This window comes from Eschscholzia californica, unplaced genomic scaffold, assembly GCF_041429995.1.
Source record: "Eschscholzia californica isolate CP2 unplaced genomic scaffold, dmEscCali1.0.p SCAF_3, whole genome shotgun sequence".
Taxonomy (NCBI): Eukaryota; Viridiplantae; Streptophyta; class Magnoliopsida; order Ranunculales; family Papaveraceae; genus Eschscholzia; species Eschscholzia californica.
The window spans coordinates 45,073,591-45,096,243 of NW_028238420.1; the positions used below are offsets into that span (position 1 = coordinate 45,073,591).

The following is a 22,653-nucleotide window of genomic DNA, read 5'->3' on the forward strand; positions in this document are numbered from 1 at the left end:
GCCTCATCGGAGCCGAACTTATTTCATTCCCAGCTGAACAACATCTGAAACTATTATCAACAAACGGTACACCTTTAGATGACCTAACACAATTTTGTCGTCTGATTGGTCGACTCTTTTATGTCACTGTTAGACGTCCTGACATTGCGTTTTTGGTCAACTACCTTAGTTAATTCATGCAACGCCCCCACACTACCCATATGGATGCAACAAATCGGGTTCTACAATACCTGAAAGGTACGCAGGACCATGGGATTCTCCTCCAATCTCTCACCATTTCAAGTTTCACTGACTCTGATTGGGTTAGTTATCCTATTACTCGATGCTCTACCACCAGCTACTTCACTATTTTAAGTGCAAGCACGTTATCCCAGAAGTCCAAGAAACAACCGACTATTTCTCCCTCCTCTACAGAAGCAGGATGTCAAACCCCTGTTTCTCCAACAAAAAAAAATCAATGATTTAAATATCTATTCAGGACTTACATATTTCAGTCAACAGTTGGTAGCTCCAGTGGTTCCAAGGTGTTGACATAAACTCCAGGAAGCCCTGGAGGTCTCAGGTTCGAATCCAGAGAAGATGAAATCTTTGGTTATTTGAATTGGGATTATTAGGGCATAAATAATGTAGTTGGACTTTAGCCATTGTTTAGTTGGGCTGTAGGCCCGGTCTTGTTTGATGGCAGTCAATTCCTTAAAAAAAAAAAAAAAAACTTACATATTCCAACTCCTCAATGCGGCTTGTGTGGCCGGTCAAAATAGAGTGTGTATAAAATTTCGGTAACAAATTTTGGCGGTAACTTTTTTTTGGGCCCAATCAATTTTTTTTTTCTCACAAAAAAATCTCCCAAAATTAGGTTTTTCTAAACTTCACATAATCGTCCCCCCTTCTTCTTCTTCACTAGAAAACCATTCCTCACCTTTGCGCGATTTCACTTCTTATTCCTTGTCCAACCTTGGAGCTTGCTGATTTCAGTAATTCAATAGTAAGCACGAGCTTAATACCTACCATTACTCTACTTCACCATATCTGCAGGTCTCTCTCTCTCTCTCTCTCTCTCTCTCTCTCTCTCTCTCTCACTATGTTTACTAGTTGCAAACACTTCATGTTCATCATCAACTGTTCTTATTTATTAGTTTTTTCGATTTCGTGTAGAATATTGAGAGATGGGTGAAGTCATTTTAGGGATGCCAGGTCCCTGGGCTGAGAATTATTATGAATTAGCTGATCATTACACCACAAAAATTGGAGGACTACCGGTTAGTTGTGACATGTCTGAAAACATATTTGTATTTAATGAGATGATATCATTTTTGGGTTATAAGTTTGAAGTTTTTTTTCATGGCAGGACTGGCCAATTCAAGAAATTCATATCAATGATAATTTGCTCAAGTGCCGTTTATGTGGAAGTAGTCTTTCTCTTGTTACCCAGGTCCAAATTATTGAATTTTGTATTTATAGAATTGCGTAGAAATCATTCATGTCTTGGTGGAATTGGGTCTTCAAGAAACTCTAATTAGATTTCAATTCTTTCATTTTAGGGGTTCATTTTTTAATCGACGAAATTTATTTTGCATTCTTAATTCTTTTTATATGTTCATTTCTGTTTCAAAATGATATGATATCATGCATTCACAGGTAAAGAAAAATAAAAGTGTTATTGTGGTTTGCAGCTCTATGCTCCTATTTCACATGGCAGTCTGAAGATTGAAGAACGTATAATCTATGTATTTGGTTGCGCAAAGCCAAAGTGTGCAAATGACCCTCTTAGGTATTTTCCGTTTCAATTATATTGGACTCGGTTGATTTTTCAGTTAGGTAAACTTTATAAGAATGGAGCGCAAACCAAATCTGTTCGGATAACCTAGCCGAATCATAGTACCTGTGGTTTAATTACTAATTACAATTATACATTACTTTGTTATTGTTATTTACTGTATTTCCTATTGTTCGAGTTTAAGATACACGTTAAGAATTACTTACCCTTTTGCTTTAGGTTTCCTTTCTCTGCTAGGACGAGTTATTAGAACGTAATAGGGACTAGGAATGAATTTCACTATATAACTATAGACTATAACTACAACAGAAAACTATTAGTTTATTATTTGTTGATTTTTTGTAATGAGGTTTATGAATTTCTGTCTGAAGATCTTATTATTTTTCTGAAGTGAAAATGTTGTTAAAACTTTTACGAAGTTCATAAAACTCGTAGGCGTTCCTTTGATGTTTCATTAATTTCATCATTGGTAAAAATGTGCAGCTGGCGTGCTGTCCGAGTCCAAAAGTCTTCATCTGAGAAGGAATTGATTTCTTCCGTCCAGGATGTTTCTCCTTCAACGGAAACCTCCCCACCTGTTTCAAAGAAAAACTGGTTGGATTTGGATCTCTCAACAGATGACTCTGATGAAGAGAGTGATGTCAATCTGGAGGACTTGGGTCGGGCACTTTCTGAAGCTGCAAGCCAAGCCTCTCAGTCGAATACAAAATATGGTCATCGACAGTCTAGGGATATTGAGAAGAAGTCACTTGTCAAGGAAGTCAGACGACTTGGTGATGCCAGCAGACCAGGTAACTTTGAATCTCCTTTTCTTAGTTAATGACAAAACCTTTAATTTTTTAAAGGGCAAACATTATTTTTGAAACTCTGAATTATTTGTATTAAAAAAGAACGTAAATACATGTTATGCATGAAACTTCGATTGTTTCTCTCCTTCCAGAAAGCCCAAAAGATCGCCATGAGAATCAGATCCAATGTCTCTCTTCCCCTCTTCGGCATCCACAGACGTTTCCATTGTTCTAGGACTTCTATGACTGATATTAGATGGCACCCACCTATCACCATTTATTTAGATAAGTAGTTCCACACTACTTGGGGAATTCATAATGTATAAATAGATGGTTTCCGTTCTCCGCTTCCCTCCTTCAGCGCGTACACCTGCTGATGATTATGCTACCTCTCTTCCTCAATTAGTCTATTATTGGGAGTTTCTGTAGTGTTGCAGCCCAGACAGTGAAACTCACTCTGGTCGGAATAGGTTTCTTCCACAATTCTCTGAACGGATGTGCTTGGTTTTCCTCTTCTGGGTCGTTTAGCAGCATAGCACCTGCTCAGCGGAAGGTCCTCTTCTTTATCTGTCCACACTCTAGTGCGCTCATCTTAGTTGAGATTCACGTTCTGGAGTAGGCTTAGAAGCTCTGCTGCAAGTGGAATCTCCCAATCCTTCGGTTTCCTGCTAAAATGCAAATTCCAGTCTGTTACATTGCTAGAGTTCGAAATAATTTTAAACTGGTTCTTTTCTGTCACTAATGCAACAGAGTTAGGAACTCTGCTATGAGAGTGTGTGCACCACTTATCCTTCTAGAACATCACCGATCTGCCATCACTCGCCTTCCATTTAGTAATTCTGTTGAAGTGTTTGAGTCTGTTGGGAATTCTCCTCCAAATCCTACACCTGTATGGTTGTTCGGATTCCTTGCGTTCATTATCCCCTCTGGTTGCATTGATTTTTCCTCAATAATTCTACCCACGGGGTACCTTTTCCTCAGTAAATCTCTACAAACGTCAACAATGTATTGTTCATGTTCCTTAGATTCTTAATCTCCAACCCCTATCAGGGGTATCCTTACATATATGCTGCCAAGCTACCCAATGGATTTTTTCTCGTAAATCAGGTTTTTGGAGAGTATGAGGTCAGAGGAGTAGCCCACACAAAGTACCGGAAAAAGTAAGAATAAATGAAGCAGTTTGAGCTGTCCTTGTGTGGAGAATAAAGAGCGGTAGTAAATTGACAAGGCTGTCAAGACCGCTTTAATCAGAGTCATCTTTGAGCGTCAATATCAATTGACTCAATTCAAACCATATAAGTGCACAGTTTAAGTTTTCTAAGGCGCTATTCCAAGGCGGAAAGGAAGAGCAGCGTATTGTCGGCAAACTACAGTTGATTCACAGAGGTGCCTTGGAATCTCACCCGTAGTAACCTCTGAAGTCCAATTCTTCCGCCCTTGTCATGCAATAGCTTAGGACTTCCAGAACCAGTAGGAATACAAATAGCTAGACGTGAATTTCTTTATTTATTGTGAAAAAATGCCAAACCAGAGCAGATCGCTTGTAGGTGAATACAGTAAAAATTCTGAATGTACAAAACAAATGAGCAGCTGGATCTTGTTGGCACCATTCCCCCATATCAATTCTAGACCATATCTATCGGAATTTCCAATGGTTAATTTTTCTTTTAGTTTTTATACAGAATCATGCATTATAATTGAACTTCCATCAATTTCTTCCGCGGGGGAAAGGAAGAACAGAGTGTGATTGGTGAACTGCAGATGATTGACTCAGGTGCATTGGAATCTCTCCGGGAACCTTTGACCCAAATCCAATTCTTCGCCCCTTCTCATGCAATAACTTATGACTTGCCCAACCAGTATAAAAATGCAAATAGCTTTACTCGAGTTTCTTTATTTATAGTGAAAAATGCCATACCAGACCAGGTCACTATTAAATTTTAGTGAATAGCAGTAAAAATTCCTAATGTGCAAAACAAAATAACAACTGAACCCTGTTGGGGCCATACCTATATCAAATCTAGACCATCTATCGGACTTTCCAGTGGTTAATGTTTCTTTTAGTTTTTAACTTTTTATACAAAATCATTCTTTATAATTGAACTTGCATCAAAAGTAAAGTATAAGCTATTATAGGTTTATATAGTTTACCTTTACACCTTTGGAAAATTTTATGCTATTTCGCCGAGCTGGATTATAAATGGCATCGTTTTGAAGTGTAGGTTTTATATATAAACAGTGGCAGCTCTTCTGGTAACAAAATCATCGCACCTGAAGAAAGTCGTGGAGCACCCTAGGTCTAATTAAAGACACCTATAAAATATTTGACTTGTTTCAGAAAACGAAAAACATTTGACTTCACTTGATTCCGTCGGAGTCTTGGTAGTTGTGAAGTCTTTTTTGTACAAATTCTACAAATACTTCGTTGAAGTTAATGCCGTGTAACGAAGTTGTACTAATCCTTCTATAGAAATCTTAGCTTGCACCGTAGTACCTCTAAGACTAACTTGTTAGTTTTTCGTTCTAACATGACCCTTTGCTCTCTCTTTGCTCTAAACTGTCATATATGATTTATAACCACCGGCAATTCTTGACCATCTGAATTCTTCAGTTGACTAGAGGTTTAAATAAAATATTTGGATGTAACTGTTATTTTTGGATGTTTGATTGCAGTTCTACCTTGCTTCTACGTATATTCCCAGGAAGAGTCATTATCATCAGGACCTGTTGGTTCTGTTGGAACTAATTTGGCCTCACTTACTATGAAGGATAACCAAACTGATCCCGATGATCAAAAAGAGGAAGAAGTATGGGAGCAAGAAAGCTATGAGTACGATAGAGCTTTATTTGTTGATAGGACTTATTTAAAGTTCAAGAAACGAATGGATGCATATCCCGAGCAGTGCTTTAGGTATATCACTTGGGGATTTCAGCTTGAAAGAAGTAACTAGATCTAGCATTACTTGATTAGAGAAATATCTTACACTTCTAATCACAAAATCATTATATATCACATAGGAGGAAACACTTGCTAGAACTGATTAACGCTTATACTTTTCGACTGCCCTTCTTTATTTCTGTGTCATCCTTCGCTGAATCTTCTTGTTGCCTGCTTGCCATTCCATAATTTTAAGAAAAACACAGTTTAGGTAATAAGCCGCAGACCAATTAATTTTGTCTGAACTAGTAGAAGATTGCTGGCCTTGATGATAAGTTTCTAAAGAAACAGGCTAAAAAATTGTAATTAGTGGATTGCATAAAGATGTGGAATCAGTTAGTCTTGAAGTTCAATATACAATAAGCTATTCCCTGGTTACATCTCAATTGTCGAATCTCTCTTGTTTTTGCACCTCAACTCGTCTTTCCTCAAATTTTGTATTTTCTTCTTCTCATGAACTGTATGTATTTTCCGATCAGGTATTCCTATGGGGGAAGACCACTTTTGGCTAAAGTTGGGTTGGAAGAACCTCGGACCTGTGGGCTTTGTAATGGGCCCCGACATTATGAAATGCAGCTGATGCCTCCATTGTTGTTTTTTCTACAACAAGCTAGTGAGGATTGGTCTAAGCAGTCTCTAGAGGATTGGAACTGGATGACACTCATTGTGTATACTTGTTCAAAGGTAAAATTTTAAACTCCTATTTGTTGGTTCAGAAACCTGTTTATTGCTACAAAATCTACCTATACCTTTGTGTTTTGTCAATTATTTCATTAACTTCTTTAGTGGGTTTCGGCTTGCTCTTTTTTTTTTGTGTTCTTGGCAACTTGCTACACCGCCTAAACCCAGTTTCAAGGATCACCCCTGGGAAGGCAAAAAACTAATAATTCTTGGTTCTGCTAAAGGTTTTTATGGTTTGGGTTTAGGGTATCTAGAATCCTAGTGTGCCGGAAAAACTCAAAACCCTCAATTCTGCCAACGAGCACACCTCGATTGTAGTATTATGCTTATCTGACTTCAAGGTCAGTCTTTGGAAGAGCAGGGACTGCTGTGTTATCATTGCACGTTTAACATGTCTTACTAGACCTGATCATGTCACGAGTAGCAACTTAGAACAAGTTCACCGTCCTGCTAACTGTGTCAGTCATGAAGTGATCGTTTTAACATTTGCCAACAAAATTGAACTTTGAAGCATTTGATTTTACATATCAATTGATCATTGCAAAAAGTCTGCCTTTTCTTCAAGATCTCTTATGGTTTTTGTTACAACTTGTGATTGCAGAGTTGTTCTCTTCCACTGTATGAAGAGCAGACCAGCAGCAGTGGATGGACTGTGGCAGAAGAGACTGTTTTGCTACAACTTGAGTAGACTTGCAAGGATCAGTTCAAGTTGGGTAATTATCATGATCTCAAGCATAGTATGGTGGGAATAGGCATCCGAGTATCCTCAAGTGTTCGACAAATATTATGTATTATAGAACTTAAAACCTAAATTTTGAAGTTTTGGAGTTTTGAAAGGGGGTTGGTCCATTCTTGAGGAAGTTTTGTAGGTTGATAGTGTATCTTAATCTATGTAAGAATTTTGCGGAAACGATAAATCAAGGAGTAAGGATACCTTTTAACTATGGTCATTACTCCATTGGGAAAAAGTCCTACCTAAAACTATTTGCCATGACAATTTTTGTTACACAATGTACTTCAGTTATTGATCTTTTGCTACACATTTTGTTTTTATCTACATCTAAGGCCATGGTAAAAGGTCTACTGATCATACTACACCAGATTCTGTCGCCTTCATAAAGCCTTGTATGGTCTCAAATAGACTGTTCGAGATGTTATGAATGGCTATTCGATTAATATTGGTTATCTCCATTATTTTTTTAGACTGTGAAGACATGTAATTATCATGATATGCTCTCAACAAAATCTAAGTATGCTTTCGATATTTTGAGGATCTTGAATCCAGAAGAAAATCTGGCATTCCAGTGTCGGCCGTTGTACATTGGTCATCAGCTAAAGGCACTCAATTCTGTAATCAGACTATTGAAAACTACGGCGCTTAACTATGACTCAGACCGACTCAGACCTGATTTGGAATATTCGGTTAATTTTGTTTTAAGCATGCTCCCAAAGTTGGCTATTTTGAGGCAATCAATAGGATTCTTGTTGCATAAAAGCCACATTTATCTTAGCTTTAATAGATTCATAACATTTGTTTGCAATGTACTTCCTTAGCTTATTTATAATCTGGCAAATTGAATTGATATTCAACAGTCTAAAATAGGGTAATTTACTTTTGTAGGTTCAAATCTTGTTGCTTAGAGTGCGAGTGCGAGAAAAAAACCTACAGTCTCGGATCCAATTTAGAGACGAAGTATAGGGTAATTGCTTGTGCTGCAGTGGATGTTATTCGTGTCGGGTTTGTTTTTCACGGATTAAGCGCGAAATTGGTTCATCCAACTTAGATTTTGCGTGACGACAAAAGCTCCAACACCATGATTGCAAATCTTGCATTTCATGGTTCTGAACACACCTAACTAGACTATCAATTTGTCAATCAAGAATTTCATCGTCGTTTACTTCGTATTCATTATGTAAGTTTTCAAACCAAAAGTGTCTTCAGTCAAATTTTTCGAGAACTACACCTGAAATCGAACCTTCAAACAAAACAACATTTGATTTGCGGAAGTCTAATGGAGCAGATATATGGAAAGGAAATGCTAAACATTAGTCCTTCGACGAGAAATGAATGAGTAACCTTTAATATTTCTAGGACAGTACAAGTAGATGGATTAACTTCCACTCTTGCAAACTTTGTTACAAAAGTATGAGAATAAATTAGAAGCTAAATATATATATATATATTACGAAAGACATGGCACAGGAGGAGACGTTTGAGAAGAACTTCCATTGACATGATTGCAGGTGGAACGAGTGCTTCCAGTTGTTGATGTTATACCCACGTCTTTCACTACGATGTTTTTACAAGGGACTGATGGACTGCAACTTAACTTTATTGCTTCCTCAGTCGCTGATGTCCCATGAATGTTACTAAATGTAACGTCGCTTATTTGCACAGCCGAAGTCTACAGTTTATATCATAAGTAATAACAAGTTAGGACAATACAAGTCTGCAATTTACACCGACTTCTCTTTAGTCAGTTTAAGAGAAAAAAACAATACAATTCTACTTGGTTTGCTGAGTTTTTGCTTGAAAGTAAGAGAGAATTTGTTTAGAAATAGATAGAATTCGTACATGATTGTTGCATGTATCTCGTTTTCCATTACAGTAGAATTGGTCAATGAGGATGGGATACGTTACTTCCTGCATTGTAATTTGATCGAACGATATTTTTCTTGCATATCCAGATCCACCCTATAAATAAATTATCAAAAAAAAAAGAGAAATATTAATTAACTTTGGTTACCCATTTCAACAAAAAAAAAAAAAATTAACTTTGGTTACCCACTAAGCAAGGATTGAACTTGAAAATGGGTTTAATTTTTAGGGTTTGAAGGCAAACCCTAAATTGAGAAAGTAAGAGCAAACCTGCCATGTCTTGATCCTGAGTCCACTGATGGTAGTCTTGGTGAGATTACATCCACGAACGTGTATCTCTTCAACTGTTTCATGATCTCTATCTGCTCCTAAACTTCCCACACTACAAAATGCAAAATTTGTTAAGTATCTTTTTTTATAAATTTTATCCTCAAAAAAACAAAAAGTCTACTTCTGTTTTCGGAAACAAAAATAAAATAAAATAATTGAAATCACTTCATGTCTCCATCGGAGATAACGACTCACATTTTTGTGCCATACAACTGGATCCAGTAAAAGTCTATTGAATTATACTATAGAGACCTAACTGTGATTTAAACTGGTCAACTGTCTATCTAAAACGAACGGAAAAATTCATCAAGAGAGAGAGATAGAGAGAAACAATTGACTCGAAAATAGAGACGGATAACTTCGTGTTGGTCTGGGATAATAACCTTTTGACTTGTAACATCTTCTAGCGTTATTCGTTTATATTCGCTTTCATTAAAACATAATTCAATTATTCAAATAAAAATCAAAACAAGTGAATCAAAACCAAAAAACCAAAAGAAGCATAAGAATGTCTAAAGGTAAGCAAACAATGTAACAAACTAAAGTACCCATTAGATAGAAGAAATTTATGGGATGTTAAAACTAACCTTATACCATGGCCCGGGCCACATTGGACATTGGTAATGTTAATGAAAGAGCTGCCTCCCTTAATAGCAACGCAATCATCACCTATGCGCGACAAATACTTTTAATAAGTAAAACACTTCGTCGTCAAAGAAAAAATAACATACTTTTCTTCTTATATGTTAGGATTCGAATGACGGAAATTAAAATACATAGTTTTATATTCTTGGGTGAATGAAATAAGAACAAAAGTGAAATAGGGATAATACCAGTCTGAATGGAAGAGTCTTTGATGATAACATTTGTTGCTTGACTAATTTCAATTCCATCAGTGTTGGGACTAGTTTCAGGTGCAATTATTTTTAGGGAAGAGATGATTACTTTGTTGCTATTCTCCACTGAGATATGATTTTTTGCACTGTTTATATGTGTTAACCCACTTAACTCAAGCCCATTGCATCCATCAAAATTTAGAGCCTGTCAAGAACCAAAACAAATTTACATATTCTTATCACAAAATATACCAAAATTACTTATTTTAATCTACAAAAGTACTAGGGAAATGATAAAGTTACAAAAGATTTTGACAAAAAAAAGTTCCCAGCTGATGTGGCGGGTGTGGTTTCAAACTTTGACCAAATCTAGGCCGTTGAGAGATGAAAATCACAACAGCCACATCAGCTGGGAACTTTTTTTGTCAAAATCTTTTGTGATTCTAGCATCTCTCAAAGTACTATATATACTCAAGAGGTAGAAGGTGACATAAACTGAAAGACTTGGAAGTCCCAGGTTCGAATCCCAGAGAAGGTGGAATCTTTGGTTATTTGAAGGGGTTTTATCATTTTACACCATGTTTTAGAAATCGATTTTCACTTTACACCATGTTTTTTTTGAACTTTCATTCTCCACCAGGTTCCATCATATTTAACACCACAAATACTTGAATTTTTCTAAATGACTATATTACCCATACTTATCTTCGTCCGCAATGTAGAACTTCAATCTCTTCATTTCATCTCACTATATATCTGTTCCAAAACCACACTTTGCGTCTTTCTAAGATTCCTCTCGTTCCCATAATGTTGTAAATAAGTTTCGTCACTAAGGGAACTACTCTCGATTGAAGTTCCTCCTTTTTTTTTTTTTTGTTGAAATGAAGTTCCTCCTTTATATGACCTATCAGTCGGCTCACTAGGTAATTCCTTTAGAAGTTTCTCTACCTCCTCATCAAAACAAAATTAACAAATCACAAAACCTCAAAGTACCACAGATCTAGTTCAAAATATCAATTAACTAATTCAAAATTCCTTTTATAAGATTTACGTCAAAGAGGTGCTACCAAGAAGATGCCTTCACCCAATTTACAAGTTGCTGGATCAAATAAAAGTCAATGACAAATCTAATCAAATGTTCTTGCTCAAGTGAGCACTGAGTGTAAACGTCGGGTTGATGGCTAGATCAATTCAGTGAATTCTTCCCATCTTCACCCGAGATGCAAAAATGAGGGTAAGAAGATTGAGACGGCAAAAAAGAGGACAATAGAGAGAGAAATAAGAAGACTGAAGTTTAGAAAGAGAAAGTGATTAATTAGATCAAATCAAAACGATGAAGAGAAGGGTTTCAGTTCATCTACAAACCCTATCGCCATGGCGATCTGTTTTCAATCAAAACTTTAGGTGTAATCAAGCACTCCTCAATTGATATTTCATTCTTCTATTTTCGTTTCATTTTCCGATTCTTTTTTTTAGGTAAAACCAGAATTACAGTCACTTATTTTTTATGTGATCTCTCTAACTTCGTTTCTATGTGATTAATCGACGAGGCTAAATATGGCTACTATAGTAATTTAAAAAAGTTTAACTGTTTGTGGTGTTAAATATGACGGAACCTGGTGGAGAATGAAAGTTCAAAAAAAACATGGTGTAAAGTGAAAATCGATTTCTAAAACCCGGTGCAAAGTGATAAAACCCCTTATTTGAATTGGGATTATTAGGGTATAAATAATGTAGTTGGGTTTTAAGTCATTGTCTAGTTGGGTTATAGGCCCGGTCTTGTTTGAGTTTGAGTTGGCGATTATCGAGCTTATCACATTTATGATGTATCAATGTCAAATATAACGACTGACGTAGATCTTTGTCGACTTCCAAAAAGAAAAAAAAGGTAAAAACCAATTTAGTAATCATTTTTCACTTTATATTGTAAATAATATGTAATTATTGGGAGATCACAATCACTACTAAAAAGGAAAAAAAAGTTGGAAAAGAAAGTAAAGTATAAAAGTGAGAATTCGACAAATGTTCTTACCGCTGGGCGATTACAACCCTGCAAATATAGAAAATAAAAATGTCAAAAAATAAGTAGTAATTAGTAGAAAAAGCAATCGGACAATGGAAAAGTTTGGATTAAAAAAACCGATCATAGTTCTACCTCTAAATCTGGGCATGAGGTCCACCAATCAGACCCTTTGGCATCAATTTGACCTGAACCACTAATTGTAAGACCATCTACTTCTGTAAATTCAATCCAACTTTCTGCATTTAATTCTTTCCAGGATGCTAATTTAGGTGCTACTAGATTCCCTAACACCTGTATTTACACCACATAAGATGGAGTGCCGATGAATTATCAGCTATACTACGATCGTATATCAAACTAGTAATAAAGGGCCATCACCGAAGAGCTATAAAAACAAGTTACAAAATAACAAAAATTACCTTTGAGTAACCTTTAGGTAAATGTCACACAACAACATATTGCATTCTAATTAGACGAAAAAAATGAAAATCGTTCGATTAAATGTTAAACGAGTATTTTTGATATACCTGTACATTAACCTTAGAGGCCTTGCATGGGCCACTAAAGGAAAGAGGATTCAACAAAAATGTCTTCCCAGAAGGGATTAAAAGGGTTGGAGAAGTTGTAGTTGCTGCACAAACACTTGTCCAAGCTTGTAAAAATGCCTACACAAATTAAGGGTTTACCAATAAATGAGTCGAAACAATATTTTTTTTGCATAACTAATTCTTTTATTGTAACTAACTATTTCACAAAAAGTAACTTTTTATATATATATATATATATATATATATATATATATATATATATATATATATATTCTGTAATTAGAGGTCGGATCTTGATGAAATTTATATATTTATCAAGACATCTTTAAAATAAGATAGTTTCAGTATTTTGTCAAATTCGTAACGTGAAGAATCAAATATTAGTTTATAAAGAAGTTCTCTAGCTAGTTTTTGAAAAATAGAAAATTAGAGAAAAAAATTAGTTTCTTGGGAGAAAGAGACAGGGGACGGAGTGGGGAAGACGAAGAATCAAATATTGATAAGGAGAAAATTATTTCGAGACCAAAGAAAAATATTTGTATTAATAATGATCGAAAAGGTAATAACCAATAATATTAATATGACAAGTGATGTATAGCATTAATACTTTTTTGCACCTTTAACTTATTTCGAAAGAGGAGTGGCTTTCATTTTACTTAAAATATAAACACAATAATAACCTACAAAACCATTTTCTAAACGAAAAATGACATTTACAAGTAGTTTTTATGCCTAATTTTTAGTAGGGTCTATTCATAATCATCTCACACTTTAAGTTTAAACATAGCATAAAATTGTAACCGTTAACTATAACTATTTTTGTAATACCAACTTATAAACATCAATATGTAAGAAACATTTTTTTAGAATGGAACTAAAATTTATTTTTGGTCGTTTATATTTACTTCATTATAAATTAATCAGAAAATATTATTTACTAGCGAGAGCTTACTTTGGAATCATCAGTTCTGCCATCTCCAACTGCTCCGGAGGCCACAACATCAAAGGTATCCCCAGATGATGGTGCCAAATCAAATGTGCGACTACATTCTACTCTTCTAGCGATACATAATAACAATATCACTAAAACCTTACGCAAAGAATCCTACAAAAGAAAGGTCAAGAATCATTTAATAGAATACTATGCTAGATGGGAAAGTAATTAACTAACTAAATATCAAGCGAAATGGCAAGTCACCCATCAATTTAACCTACTAGTTAGACAAATCACTTAAGAAAATTTGATCGAGATGTGGAATAGTTTTATTGAACATGCTTAATAATCCTATCCAAGGAAATGTTCTATAATCTCAAAGTTCCTTTTCTTTTTCTGGAAATGTAATATATATATTTGTGTCTAGAACCTATGCCTAGAAAGTGGAAACCAGCTCGGTGACTGCTCCAACTAGAGGTGACGACCAACTTGGTTATAATCTCAAAGTTAGAAAAGTACATGTATAGTTAATAATAAAATTCAAATAGAAAAGAAGATTGAAACAAAGTTTTGAGTGGTTAGTAAGTTGCTTAGAGTGGTTATCAAATTCGAATAAACAAAACATTGAAAAATTTATGCCAACAACTCTTGGTTGGAGTGGTTAGCTAGCGAGTTTGTTTCCATTCTTTGGATCTCGAGTTCGAGAGTTGAGACAGATCTACATTACCTTTGTAAATAAGAAAAAGATTGAAACAAAGTTTTGAGTATTGAGTGAAGTATTAGTAAAAGCATGATAGGATACTTGAATTTGGACAAGAAAGAATAAAAGAGAGGGAGACAAAGAATACAGAGGTATAGGAACACCAAAACTCTTACCATTGTAATGAGGTAGGTAAAACAAATTGTGGGTATGTTGCATGTCCCAACATGACTTACTTATATATACTAAATAAGTTTGACCAAATCTGACTAAAAATAGGCTTTTCAAACTTAGTCAAATACTATTAACCAAATTAAGATTTGCTAAAATTTTCTAACCTCCCCTTATTAATGGTCTATGAATCCCATTTAATGCCCCACTGGATGAATTAATGGCCATTTTCCCACGGGCCGGTAACTCCCACTTTAAAGTGGAGTTATGCGGGGAAACGTCCACTTAAAGACGTCTGTTGATGTCCCCCTTTTAGTGAGACATTAAATATATACTCGTATAAATAAATATATTTTTTTATAGGTTAAATAGAATATAGAACCGATCAATCCAAACCGTTTTAGCCGGTTCGGATACCGATCCAAAAGGTGATTGGCTCGGCTATTTAAAACTCAAAAACCGAAGGTTTCAGATCGGTGTATGGATGAGTGTTACGGATGATCGAGGTAACCGAACCCAGTTTTAACCCATCAAAACAAATAAACAAACAAACAAACCCTAAGCTAGTAAAGCTACCACCGAACAGTAACACACTAACACGAAGTCACGAACAGACCTCCCAAATTTCCCAATTCCCATTCGATCATGTCTCTTGCTCTCGTCACTGTCGCCTGTCGGTCATCTCCACCACCACCTCTCTCAAGCTACCACCGAACAGACCTCCCATTCGATCATCTCTCTTCCTCTCGCCCTCTCTCAAGCTCAGGTGGTTATTGGCTTATTGTTGTTCTCATCAGATTACTCAATAGGAAAAGAGCTATCAAGAACTCAATTATCATATGTTAATGTTATTATCTTTATGAACTTCCCAAATCAAGTACCCTTTAATGACATTACTATATATATGAACATGAAATTTTGGAACTTTGTATTTGGTATTTGGGGGTTTGTCACTATACTGTTAGCCACTATAGTTCTAACCTGATTGCTTGAAAGAGAAGTTTATTTCTCCAAATCGACCGTTTACAAGTAATATTTGGGATGTTTTCTTCAAAGTTTTAGTTGAATACTAATAATTTAGTTGTAAACTAAGGATGTTGTTTTATAGTTACTCAACAAGTTAGGCTACTGGAAATATTGATATCCGACTCAAGCTTGAAGATATTGAAATCATATTGTTCTTGTTTTGAATTAGTAATTGTATTTGGGCGAGTACAAATATGAAATATAAGTCGGAGTTACATAACGAAACCCATTAAATGTTAAGAGTTCAATCAGGTTCAACAGGGCCGGCCTAAGTAGTTGAGGGCCTAAAGCGAAGAAAATTCTGGGACACTTCTCATATTCGTTACAAAAAAGTTCACTTTTTAATGTAACAGGTAAATTAGTATGCAAAACATAACTAAAACGCGTAAACCTGAACTATGTACTATAGTCCAGATCTTCCATCATATCTTGTCAACTACTAACTTAGCTAACCCATGAAATTTCTCTTGTGACATGGTAGAGCGGAGATAAGACTTGATCAATTTTAGCTTAGAAAAATTTCTCTCAGTAGAGGCTACAATGACTGGTAATTGTAAGAAATCCAAATTTTAGAAATTTAATTCTCTATAATTAGAATTAATAAAATCAAACATTTCAATCAATTGCTTTTCTTATGTCACTTGGTAAAATCACTTTAGAACTTTGAGTTTCGGAAACAATTAAGCTCCATCGATATAGATTGCATATCATTATTCAAATAACCTTCGAATTTAAGACAAAATTCTTCTAAGCTTTCATCATCCGCAGTAGTGATCAAATCTTTTTAGATCAAATAAAAAACTAAATTTTTCTTCATAAACTTGAAACTGCTCAAACCTAGTTTCGATGAAATATGACCTTGATCAACGATATATAAGAAATAGTTAGCTTTGAAAGTTTTTTGAACACACGCCTTATAATGAGTGGAGGAAATACCAATATGAGAGAACCAGATAATGTAATTGTTGATCGTTGAGAGCTAATTATAAACTTAATATTCTCCAACTATATGATATTAATTACTCCTTCCCGCAAAATGAATGACCTATTTGGAAAACCCATTTTTTTAAGAAAACATCATTAGTTAGAGTTTAAATTTAAAAAACAACATGATTTTTTCAATTGTGCTCTCATTTACTTTTTTATAATACAAATATACAATGAAAATGATTAACTTACTTTTAAATAAAGTTGTCTTATTTACATTAATGAGTATTATTCGAAAGAACAAAAAGTTATTTTCTTTATTTTCAGAAATGGAACATTAAAATGAGATAACCCAAAAAGAAAATTAGATCATTCAACTTGGGACCTAAGGAGTAATTCTTTCTAAAGAGAAAACATCGAATATACTATAAACTAAAAGAAGTAGAAAAGAAAATAACAAATATCATAAAAACAACAATTTATATAGGGAGAAAATGGAAATATTAAGGCGTGTAGGTTTTTTTTGTTGAAAGGCATGTGGGTTTAGAAGAGGTTTCTTTGTGGATTTCTGTGGGCCCCACCCTTTTTTTTGCTTCTCACTTCCCAAATAAACAGTAGTTTGTAACCAAAATAAAAGACGGAAAGACGCTTGGGCTGCAATTCAAGTGGGTTTAAGAGTTTGAGTGGGCTTAAATTCTTTTCTTTTAAGTGCCTTTATTAACTAGTATTTTAGGACCCTCTGAAAATGAGGCCCAAAGCAGCTGCTTTGGGCTCGGGCCGCCCCTGAAGTTCAAATATAACCAGCTTGTCTATATCAAAATGATATTATTCCAATTTGACATGGCGATTTCAAATGTTGAAAGGCTACGTTTTGAACTGCTAAATATATAATTGCAGCAGGTTATATGTCGAAAATGGAAATCGGGTATAAAAAAGTACAACAGGCGGTTCGGTTATCCAACCGAACCAAACCGGTCATGTAGGGTTCGGTTGGATAACAGAACCGAATCAGAACCGGTTTGGCTCGGCCACCATTTTGCAATAACCGAGAGTTTCGGTTCGGTCTTTGGGTGGGCCGAAAAATTCGGTGAATTTTGACAAAATAAAGTTAGACTATTAAATCGAAACTAATCAATCAACCTTATTAGTATGATCGAATTTTATTTTCATCTCGAATAAACATAATATTAGACACCCGACAAAATTATCCGAAACGTCATCAAAACAATTTTGATTTTCAATTAAAAAATTTGTCAACCCAAATTGCATTGTTCCAAATCCAAATATCAATCTTCATTTAACCAAATTATAATCGATCATATCAAATTTTATTAATCTGGTCATGCATAACCAAAATTACCGAATTGAACCGCATAAAATTATGATATCTTAATATATTGTCATATAAGATCACCATTCATCATATGGTAGGCTTTACCGAACCAAATTGTCATGGAAATCAATATAACCTTAAAACTCCAAAATTCAATTTTAATATTGTTCAAAAGAACAAATGAAATACTTGAGAAATCATAACATTATCTCAATGAACCTACAATGGAGTGGCTCTGATACCACTTGTTAGTGAATTTATCCTTAAAATCATAATCTAACATGCATCTAAAGACGATTATGATCAAACAAAAGAACACCCATACACATATAACATAAACTCCATTATATTCAAAGAGATTACAGAAAACATAAGCGGAAGCGTACCTTTTGATCCATAACCATACACATATAGCATAAACTCCTTTGGAATTTCTCTTTGTGATGAAGGGATATCACACAAGTCAGAGAGTTCGAGAAAAAAATCCAAATGGGGACCATAATCCCTACTTATAGACTTTTATTTCTAATTTAGCCCTTCATCAAATTAGAAATCACTTAATGGTCTCTACACGTTTATTCCATGACACTTTGATACGTTTGGTCAATAGTTAACCGTATTAGATCACCATTTGACTTGACTATACCTTAAGATAGCTATACACACACTTTTACATATGTGAGCCCACATATGTTGGATTTTTCAACAAAATAAGCTTACGTTTTTAATCACAAAATCATTATATGTCGCATAGGAAGAGTTTGTTAGAACTGATTAACTCTTACACTTTTTGACTAATCTTGTTTTTGTTCCCGTTTCTTCTTTTGCCGAATCTTCTTGTTTCCTACTTGCCATCCATATTTCCAAGAAAAAAAAGGCGGTAGTAAGGGAGATTTGTTGTTTGAACCCCCTTTCTTGTTTGGAGATATTTTTTCCAGTGTTGCACTTTGGACTCCCTTTTGATGGAATATTTTAGAAATATTCCGTCTCTAAAGTTACAATTAAAAAAATTCTAACTTTACCCCTGAAAACTAAAAATGCAAAACTGGAAAAAGAGAGTCCAAACAGCAAGTCAATTATAAGAAAGCGGGTCCAAACAACAAATCTCCCTGGTAATAAGCACCAGAAAAACTAATTTTGTCTGACCCACTAGAAGATTGTTGGTATCTTGCTATTCCGGTTATACCTAGTTTCAAGGATCGTCCCTTGAAAGGCGAGGAACTAAGTATTCTTGGTTCTGGTAAATTTTTATGGTTTGGGTTTAGAGTTTAGGGTATCTAGAATCCCTAGCGTGACGAAAAATCTCAAAATCCCCGTTTCTGCTAACGAGCACACCTCGATTGAAGTATTATGCTTATCTGACTTCAAGGACAGTCTTTGAAGAACAGGGACGGTTGTACGTCATTGGACGTTTAACATGTCTTACAAGACCTCATCATGTCACTAGTAGCAACTTAAAACAACAAGTCCACCGTCCTGCTAACTGTGTCAAAAATTTGAAGTCTGCACCAATGTCATGATGTGATCTTTTTAATGTTGCCGACAAAATTGAACTTTGAAGCATTTTCATTGACATATCAATTTTTTATTGAATCTTAAAGATTTAGGTTTTGGGTGAGGAAAACCATATACCTCCATGTTTATTTATAATAGAAGAGAATTACAATGGTTGGATAAACATAATCCAAATTCTAGTGTATCCATATCTTTGAGATATATATGAGAATATTTTCCTAATTTATGTCTTGGGTAGGAATTGTTGACTTGAATACCACTTTTACCCTTATTACCCTCCCGCAAATTGAACGAAGGATCAAACCAAAAGTTTAATTTGGGTAATAACTTGATGAGACTTTTCGTTGACACATTCTTCATTAAGGCAACCATGGAATTGATTGATGAAGAAGCTTTTATTGTGGGTTATTTCCCTAATGGCCCCCAACTTTGTGACCAGCTTCCTGCCTAGCCCCCTACTTTACGAGAAATGCCCATATGGCCCCCTCCCGTTATAACACCGTTACTCTCTCTCTTTCATTTCTTTTCTCTCTCCTCCAACATGTTTTCTCTCTCTGCTACCTCGTTAAAACCTGCCAACTCATCATCTTCTCCGGGAAGGTCGCCGGCCGACCAATTTTCCGGCCGGCGACCTTTAAACCAAAAAAAATTTCATCTCTCCTCTCTCTCTCTCAAAAAAAAAAAAAAAATTTCACCTCCCTCTCTCTCTCTAAACTCCGGCGAAGGGGGTTACCCTTCGCCGGCAGACCTTAAAGGTCTGCCCGAGCAGATCTGGAAGGTTTGTTCGAGCAGACCTTGAAGGTCTGCTCGAGCAGATCAAGGTCTGCCGGAACAGACCTTCATGGTCTGTTCCGGCAGACCTTCATGGTCTGTTCCGGCAGACCTTAAAGGTCCTCCGGCGAAGGGTAACCCCCTTCGCCGGAGTTTAGAGAGAGAGAGGGAGGTGAAATTTTTTTTTTTTTTTTTGACAGAGAGAGGAAAGATGAATTTTTTTTTTTTTTTTAGGTTTAAAGGTCGCCGGCCGGAAAATTGGTCGGTCGACGACCTTCCCGGAGAAGATGATGAGTTGGCAGGTTTTAACGAGGTGCCAGAGAGAGAAAACATGTTGGAGGAGAGAGAAAACATGTTGGAGGAGAGAGAAATGAAATGGAAGAGAGAGAGTAACGGTGTTATAACGGGAGGGGACCATATGGGCATTTCTCGTAAAGTAGGGGGCTAGGCAGGAAGCTGGTCACAAAGTTGGGGGCCATTAGGGAAATAACCCTTTTATTGTTGGTGTAGATCGATAGAAATATTACGATAATAATAACGAACAAACATGACATAGTTACAACGAAAAAGGTTGCACTTAGTGAGCATAACCACTCTGAGTTCAGAGGCTCATGGCAACAACATGAGACGTCTGCCTTGTGAGGACAAACTAATAAAAAACAACGACGAAGAGGCAACAACCTTGCACTTCAAATGACGACAAACAACGACGGCTGATATTATCGATCGGCGAAAAAAAAAACCCAAAATTATCACCTTTTTTTTACTGGTCTTGCACCAATAATGAAGTAACTTTAAACTTTCTTGACACCAATTTAACTCCATCAACGAAACTCATTAAGATCTCCTTCCCCTTATAAATAGATCGTTCATCATTGATAACAAAAAACCTCCCAAACCCATAACCAATAATATTGATAACTAGAATCTCCACCATTGACACCTTAATGAAAGATATCAAAAAAACTTTGACAGTAAACCTTTACAAATTTATTGGGAAGTATGAATGAAACTAATTAAACAACTAGAAAAGAAAGTAAATGAGGAAAAAAAACTATGATTCCGACAGATGGTAGTCATGGAGGCGGCTATTGCCGCCGGTTTAGCGGAAGCAAAATAGGATCGAAACTATACTCTTTAGAGTTTTGTAGTTCTGATGCCATGAAAGATTTAGGTTTTAGGTGAGGAAAATCATATACCTCCATGTTTATTTATAATAGAAGAGAATTACAATGGTTGGAAATAAATAACGTTAATATAGAAATAACTCTAATTCTAGTGTATCCATATCTTTGAGATATATATGAGAATATTTTTCTGATTTATGGCTTGGGTAGGAATTATTGACTTGAATACCACTTTTACCCTTATTACCCTCCCGCAAATTGAACGGAGGATCAACCCGAAAGTTCAATTTGAGAAATAACTTGATGAGACGATTCATTGACACATTCTTCATTAAGGCAACCATGGAATTGATTGATGAAGAAGCTTTTATTCTTGGTGTAGATGGATAGAAATATTACGACAGTAATAACGAACAAACATGACATAGTAACAACGAAAAATGTTGCACTTAGTGAGCATAACCACTCTGAGTTCAGAGGCTCATGGAAACCACATGAGACGCCTGCCTTGTGAGGACAAACTGACAAAAAACAATGACGAAGAGGCAGCAACCTTGCACTTCAAATGACGACAAACAATGACGGCTGATATTATCGATCGGCGAAAAAGAAAAACCAAAATTACCACTTTTTTTTTTACTGTTCCTGCACCAATAATGAAGTAACTTTAAACTTTCTTGAACACCAATTTAACTCCATCAACGAAACTCATTAAGATCTCCTTCCCGTTATAGATAGATCGTTCATCATTGATAACAGAAAATCTCCCAAACCCATACCCAATAATTTTGATAACTAGAATCTCCACCATTGACACCTTATTGAAAGATATCAAAAAAAACTTTGACGGTAAACCTTTACAAATTTATTGAGAAGTATGAACGAAACTAATTAAAAAAATTAGAAAAGAAAATAAAGGAAGAAAAAAAAATTATGATGCCGGCGGACGGTAGTCATGGAGGCGGCTACTGCCGCCGGTTCAGCGGAAGCAAAATTGGATCAAAACTATACTCTTTAGAGTTTTGTAGTTCTGATACCATGAAAGATTTAGGTTTTAGGTGAGGAAAACCATATACCTCCATGTTTATTTATAATAGAAGAGAATTACAATGGTTGGAAGTAAATAACATAAATACAGAAATAATTCTAATTCTAGTGTATCCATATCTTTGAGATATATATGGGAATATTTTCCCGATTTATGTCTTGGGTAGAAATTGTGGACTTGAGTACCACTTTTACCCTTATTAGAATCTCATATTGTTTTTGTAACAACTTGTGATTGCAGAGTTGTTCTCTTCCACAGTATGAAGAGTAGATCGACAGCAGTGGATGGATTATGGCAGAAGAGACAATTTTACTAAACTTGAGTAGACTTTCAAGTTGGGTAATTATCATGATCTCAAGCATAGTATGGTGGGAATAGACATCCCAGTATCCTCAAGTGTTCGATAAATATCTTCTATCACAGAGCATAAAACTTCTATTATGAAAATTCGTAAGTGCATTGAGTTTTGAAAGGGGATTGTTCCATTTCTTGAGGAAATTTTGTAGGTTGATAGTGTCTTAATTTATGTAAGAATTTTGCAGAAAGGACAAATCAATGAGTAAGGGTACCTTTTACCTATG

At 35.4% G+C, this 22,653-nt stretch overlaps 2 protein-coding genes across 3 annotated transcripts; one reads left to right on the forward strand and one right to left on the reverse strand.

Annotated features, from left to right (window-relative positions):
- The first annotated feature begins 801 nt into the window (after positions 1–801).
- LOC147550785 (programmed cell death 2 C-terminal domain-containing protein) lies at positions 802–22,373 on the forward strand. Of its 2 annotated transcripts, none has more exons than XM_086670969.1 (8): positions 802–1,035; positions 1,156–1,259; positions 1,349–1,432; positions 1,674–1,771; positions 2,261–2,568; positions 5,239–5,476; positions 5,983–6,187; positions 22,313–22,373. In XM_086670969.1, exons 2-8 carry the CDS (start codon positions 1,167–1,169, stop codon positions 22,340–22,342), a joined length of 1,056 nt encoding a protein of 351 aa, XP_086527095.1. In that variant the 5' UTR covers positions 802–1,035; positions 1,156–1,166; the 3' UTR covers positions 22,343–22,373. The 2 variants fall into 2 exon arrangements, with proteins under 2 accessions (XP_086527095.1, XP_086527094.1); XM_086670968.1 differs by lacking the exon at positions 22,313–22,373 and adding an exon at positions 6,786–7,224.
- Positions 8,209–21,102, reverse strand: LOC147550786 (putative polygalacturonase At3g15720). Its single transcript, XM_086665318.1, has 9 exons — positions 21,097–21,102; positions 13,473–13,625; positions 12,500–12,637; positions 12,105–12,263; positions 9,947–10,154; positions 9,701–9,782; positions 9,054–9,165; positions 8,760–8,879; positions 8,209–8,589 (listed from the first exon to the last, which is right to left on the reverse strand). The coding sequence occupies exons 1-9, from the start codon at positions 21,100–21,102 to the stop codon at positions 8,368–8,370; spliced, it is 1,200 nt and encodes a 399-aa protein (XP_086521444.1). The 3' UTR covers positions 8,209–8,367.
- Positions 22,374–22,653: the final 280 nt, after the last annotated feature.

Coding starts and splice junctions, on each gene's coding strand:
- LOC147550786 (XM_086665318.1), bottom strand. Junction 9,166..9,700: donor GGCCCGGGCCATGGTATAAG/GTTAGTTTTAAC, acceptor TGCATTTTGTAG/TGTGGGAAGTTTAGGAGCAG. Junction 8,880..9,053: donor TCAGGATCAAGACATGGCAG/GTTTGCTCTTAC, acceptor ATTTATTTATAG/GGTGGATCTGGATATGCAAG.
- LOC147550785 (XM_086670968.1), top strand. CDS start 1,167: ATGGGTGAAGTCATTTTAGGGATGCCAGGTCCCTGGGCTGAGAATTAT. Junction 2,569..5,238: donor TGGTGATGCCAGCAGACCAG/GTAACTTTGAAT, acceptor GTTTGATTGCAG/TTCTACCTTGCTTCTACGTA. Junction 5,477..5,982: donor TATCCCGAGCAGTGCTTTAG/GTATATCACTTG, acceptor TTTTCCGATCAG/GTATTCCTATGGGGGAAGAC.